Genomic DNA, 6,000 nt, shown 5'->3' with positions numbered 1-6,000 from the left:
ACAGATTCGGTATCAGCCATGCAGAAGAGGTATTGATACACCAGGGGTAATGACCAAAGGGAAAAGAACACACAAGAGGTAGGAGAAAAAAGGAAACAAGATTGTAGGGTGTCGGGGAGAAGACACTTGCAAAAGACTCAGGGATGACAGGCATGCCTCAGCCTCAGGAGGGGCTGGACAGCGTGTAACAGACCCAGCCATTTCCTCTGTCTTCTTTCCACAGATGGGGAAGTGGTGCCTGGACAACATTGGATGATCAAGGTCATATGCTTTTAAACTTCAAACCTGGGTACTCAATCTATGGCTCATGCCGTTTTTTTTTTTTAAATCATTTTCCCCTTTAAAAGTATTCATTAAAAAAGATCAGTCCTCAAGGATCTAGAACATTTGAAGTTTTATCAAGTAAGCTAAACTGTACTTCAGAACGCTTTCTTTTTTTCCCCCTTGAGTCTTCTAAGCCTCGGGGTTGAGAAGGACCCCAGGCCAAACCTGAGACTGTCCCACCAGCGCGCTCTCGAAGTAGCCGCCGGAGGCCCCGCCCCCCGAGCGCGCGCCGCCGCGGCACGTCCGCGCGCTCCCGCCTCTCCGCGCGCGCCCTCCTGCTGCCCGGTGCGCGCGCAGCGGCGCTCGCTCCCGCCGGGGCAGGGCGGCCGCGGAGCAGCAAGAGAGCCAGCCCTGTGGCCGTGACCGCGGGCGGGCCCGTGATCCGGAGCCGGCCGAACGGGGCCGGAGCCCGCGGCTGGGGGGAGGCGCGCAGAGAAAGCCGGGCGCGAGGCCGCCGCCAGGGTCGGGGCCGCGCTGAGGAGGCTGAGGAGGCGCTGAGGAGGCTGACGAGGCGCTGAGGAATCGCTGAGGAGACGCTGAGGAGGCTGACGAGGCGCCGAGGAGACTGAGGAGGCGCTGAGGAGACTGACGAGGCTGAGGAGGCTGAGGAGAAAATCCCCGCGCGCCTGCCCGCCGCCGCCCGGCCTCCCGCGCCCGCCCGCCCGCAGCCGCCGCCGCCGCCTCCTCGGTGCGGTTCCTCCAGGTTCGAGCGGCGGCCGCTGAGGAGCCCTCCGCCGGCGAACAAAGAGGAGGCCGGCAGGGCGGGGGCGTCTGCGGCGAGCATGGCGGACCGCAGCCTGGAAGGCATGGCTCTCCCGCTGGAGGTGAGGGCCCGGCTGGCCGAACTGGAGCTGGAGCTGTCGGAAGGTAACAGCGGCCCCCCTCCCCTCAGCCCCGCGTCCGGCTCGGGTCCGGACACCTCTTCTCTGCCGCGCGCTCGGGGCCCCGCGGGCCGAGCCGCGCTGTCACCCGGGGGTGGAGGACGCGCTCAGGGCCTGGGGGCGGCGGGGACCCGGCCCCGGCCCCGGCCTTGGCCCCGAGAGGTGGCCCCGGGGCGGGTGCGTGTGTGTGCGTGTGCTTGTGTGCGCGCGTGCTTGCCTGTGGTGTGAGAGTGTGTTTGTGTGTGTGTGAGTGTGTGTGTGAGTGTGTGTGTGTGTGTGTGTACGCGCGCGCGCGTGTGCGTGCCGCGGCCCCCGCCCTCCAGGCTCAGCTGGCGCGGTGCAGCGGCGATGCCCTCTGCCCGCTGCGGCTGGGCCCGGGGTGCCCGCTGCGGCTGGGCCCGGGGTGCCCGCTGCGGCTGGGCCCGGGGTGCCCGCTGCGGCTGGGCCCGGGGTGCCCGCCTAGGGAAGCAAGCTAGAGCAGCCTTTGGGGCCTCCGGGGAACGGCCTCGGTGGGGATGTGCGCTCTGCCCCAATGGAGAGGCGCCGCGTCCTTGATGCAGCTGCACCAGCAGTAGCACCACCACCGCTACCACCGTCGGCAGCAGCGGCGTGCTGCCACCACGTCTCATGCTTGGGGGCGGCCTCCGAATGGCCTGATTTTAATGCGAAACTTGTCAGTGGACTTCGGGGTTGGATCTCTCCGAGCTTGCGGGCACACGGTCCTGTCAGCGGGGAAGAGGATAGTAGTACTATTGTTCGGGCGTGTTGTGTGATGTGCAGGTTGAGTTAGAGCCCTAAAACCTCCCCCCCCCCCCCAGGCCAGGTTGGATGCCTCATTCCCATCGGTGTGTTGGAAAGAGATACTGAGAATTTGCGGCTGCCCTGCCACGGTGATTTCACGGAGCGTTATATACGGTTTTGTCTTTGCTGTTCATGGTGGACATCATGTGCTCAACGGTCATATGTTTCAGCTTGGGTCTTGTAGGTGTCCCCCCCTCCCCCGTACTAAAGTTCTAAAATGTGTTCAATAATAAATATTTAGCAGTCATCCCACTCATTCTGAAAAGGTTACTATGTAATGGGGTGGAGATAGGTTGTCTTTCCTTGAATTAGTATTTGGAGAGGTTTAGCATGGTGAACTTTTTTTTCCCTCCTTGTAACGGTTTGTGAGGGCCAGCAGCCAGAACATAAATTCATTCGTGCCAATTTTCATCATCGGGGAGGAGCTGAAGTTGACTTTGTGTTTTTCCCTTTAACACTTTCAGGGTGGAGAAGGAAATGAACGTGGTGGCTGCGGTGTTGCTTTTGTTATCAGAGTCTCATAGACTGGACTTTTTCTTCTATTACAAATTTGGTAATTTGTGAGGTGTTTTGGGGGCCGGTCGTGGGAAACTCCAGTGGAAGGAAAAAGATAATGTGTCCTGGGCTCTGTTTTCTTGTCTCTGTTCTGACCAGCTAGAAATGATGATGAGAGCACCTGAGAGGGTCCACCGTCAGAAAATACAGGGCTGGATTCCACAGGGAACAGCCTTTAGATTTAAACTGGCAGATGAAATGTGCATTATGGACAGACAATAGCTATGAGGAAGCATACTTGAGTTTTGTCAACCTTGGGATAGACTTTCTCCCCCAGTTTACCAGCTCTAGTTGATCTTTTGCACCTGTTGTGTTTACAGCATCCCCTCTCATTCATGTTCTGACCCAAAGCAAGCACCTCTGCTGTGCCTGCATTGCATTAATGTGATGAGTGTGTACCCATCCATACTTGAAAAGTGAGAAGTTATCTCAACTTACCAGCGTCGAGCCGTTTCTACAGGATCCCAATCTCCTTGCCCACCAGGAAGTTGATTCACCTTTAATCTCACAGTCTCAGATAATGCCTGTGTTGAGAGTATCTGTTTTGTTTTTCGTTGACAGTAGTCACCTGTTATCATTCATTTCCGGTTGCTCAGAGAAGTATGGAAGACCACTTTAGATGAGATGAAATTAGCTCAACTCCCTGTGAGCACTTTGTGTCTGTATAGAACTTAAAGGATTTAATGAGTTTCTTGGTGAATGGGTGTGCTCAGAGAGGTGTGTATGTATGATTGCATTTTTAAATATAAGCTATGTTGAGAGAGACCTGACCTAAACTTTCAAGAATTAAAAAAAAAAAAAAAAAATCAAAGCCTTGTGTCACTATGTTCAGCCCCTGCCACTTCCTGGAACCTGCTCGCCCCCCCCCCCAAATCTATTAATTGTCTCATCCTTGACTTTATTATAAAGTGTGGCTTGTATTTGTTGAATTTTTGGAGTTGATTTATAAAAGGTCACTTGAAATTCCATGTCTTAAAACTAAAAGGAGTGTTTACTGGAAGAGATGAATCAACTTGTTTTCTAGTATTGTTATTTTGGGTCTGTACCATCTACTGTGTGCTGATATATGTATGTATGTATGTATGCATATGTATATGTATTTATTTGCTGTTTTTATTTATTTGCTTTGGTTATTATTGGTTTGATAAAGATTTACCCATTGACATTTTGATTTTTTTTTTTTTAACCTTTTTGCTTTGTTGTACCTTCCCTTTTTTTCTAGCTAGCAGCTAGGCTTTGCTTACTGTTGTAGAACCTTTTCAGAAAAACCCAAGAGGTTTTTGGAGGAGGTGTAGTATACAGCCTCTCATATTGATTCTGACAACCTTGGACCTACATGTGTGGAGACATTCATTGTTATGGGGCTAGGGATCCTGAATCTGTCCAGATACTTGGGCTTGCACATGAGCTGGGGAAGAAGTCATGTCAGAGCTGGCCCCTGTAGTATGCTAGGTGGTGCCTTTCTCACACTCATAATTCTTATTTTTCTTCTTTTAAAAAAACACCTCTATTCTTGCCTTTTGGAATCACACTCCCCCTCCCCCCTTTTGGCTTCATTAATATGTGATTAAACATTATTTGACTTAAGGAAAAAATTATACAGGATCAGCAAGCAAATTAGGGGAGGAAACAGAAAACATGGTATAAAAACAGACCTATATTTTATTAAAGAAAAAAAAAACATTGCTTGACAGCCTTGTGGCTAAGATTAAGTATGAAAAATAGCTCGATTTAGTTACTGATATGTCAGTAGGTTTCTTTGTTAACCAGTCACTTGTTTCCTGGCTATGCCTTTACTTCATTGGGCTTAGAAGAGCTATAGAAGAAGCTCCTTCATACTCTTTCATTTTAGCTTGTCTTGATACTGTCTCATGTAGTCCAGGCTGGACTTGAATTCCCTATGTAACCAAGGAGGACTTGAAATTTCTGATCTTCCTGTTTCTGCCTCCCTAGTGCTGGTCCTTGCATGTGCCACCATGCTCAATTTATGTGGTATTGGAGTTGGAACCTGGGGCTTCAAGCTTGTTAGGCCAACTGATCTACCTCTCCAGCCCATATGTTTGTTTTTTCACAGTGAGGTGATATCTGTGTTGCTCTGGCTGGTTGGTTTTTGCATGGTTTTAGCCATTCTTCTGCCTCAGTGTCCCCAGTAGACAGAATTGCACTACTATGCTTGGTTAGGGTTGACTTCTTATTTTTACAAAATTCAAGAAAACTGTCTTAAGATGTAGCCCATAAGAGGTATCTAGCTTTTGTAGAAGGGGAAGTCTTTTAAAAAATATATACGCTGTGCTTAAACTTTGTTGCTTTGAAATTGTGAGCATGTCACAGCTGTGTTATCTTTGTGACTTCCTCTAATGGTAGTTGCTTAGTTTATGCTCTGCCTTATTAATTAACACATCAGATTACTTCAGCTATTACTTATGCTCCAAAATAGAGTCCTATTCAGCATTTTTCACTACATAAAATTACTCCAGGAAATTGGTGAAAAGCCTACTTTTCTGTATTGGTCAGGAATCAATACTGTTTTGTTTATAATCTACTCAAGTAGGTCCCTCCCCTACTCTTCTCCCAAGTCCTGAGCCTTGCTTAGGTGTTCTGTTGCTACAGAATGAAGAAGATACATTTCTGCTACAGAATGAGCAAGATATATTTCTGCATAGCTTCTGTGTTATGACCACTTTTGGGAGTCTGGAAGGGAGACTTCCAGCATCTCTAATGCCATCCAATTTTGTGTCTTTTCATTGGAAAACACACTGGAAAACAAGTGTGTTTCTACATGTTTTCTTCCAGATCTGTCTCTGTCTGTCTGCTTGCCCACCTGTACACACATGAATATGATAGACAAAAGCAGAAGGAGAACGGTTTGCAGGGAGAGAAATGAGGGGGATAGAAGGGACATAGTTGAGCATGGGTGGTGAATGAAAGCAGGGTATAATGGATGTATATGTATGAAAATGTCACATAAAACCTACTATTTTGTACACTTGAACAAAAAACAAAGATGTTGATAGCAATGTTGTTAGAGTTTTAAATGGGCTTGAGTTTTAAGAATTCTTCATAGTTGGATTTGAATGTTCTTTCTTTAATGAATAATTCCAGGTGTCAGATTTAGCTAGGGAAGTTACACACACACACACACACACACAGTAAGATTGTTTCAGGTACTAGTAAGATATTTGCAGTGCCATGGTCACACTTCTTAGATCTGACTAAGAGGTAAAAATGTATCAATGTGTCTATTTTGTTTCAACTGGGGCCCACTAGTTTTATCTTCCTCTTATGGTTTGGAGGCTAGACACTGTTGGATGTTATGAGTCATTTTTTGCCTTCCTCCTCCCATCCTCTTCCAAATGGGTTTTTTCTTTTAAATAAAGCAGTGATTTATGGGATGAGTTGTAGCATTCTTCTGAATTGCAAATAACATTTTAACATTGTT

The 6,000-nt window shown here is 48.5% G+C and overlaps 1 protein-coding gene across 1 annotated transcript in view; it reads left to right on the top strand.

Moving 5' to 3' along the window:
* Nucleotides 1–979: 979 nt before the first annotated feature.
* Nucleotides 980–6,000, top strand: part of Dip2c (disco interacting protein 2 homolog C) — a 380,164-nt gene continuing 375,143 nt past the window's right edge. The window contains exon 1 of the mRNA XM_051194770.1: nt 980–1,191. Within this exon, the coding sequence (XP_051050727.1) occupies nt 1,107–1,191 (85 nt within the window). The 5' untranslated portion in view covers nt 980–1,106. The remainder of the gene's footprint in view (nt 1,192–6,000) is intronic.

This window comes from Phodopus roborovskii, unplaced genomic scaffold (assembly GCF_943737965.1).
Source record: "Phodopus roborovskii unplaced genomic scaffold, PHOROB, whole genome shotgun sequence".
Lineage (NCBI taxonomy): Eukaryota > Metazoa > Chordata > Mammalia > Rodentia > Cricetidae > Phodopus > Phodopus roborovskii.
The sequence above is the reverse complement of the archived record's forward strand: the minus strand, read 5'-3'. Positions and strand labels throughout refer to the sequence as shown.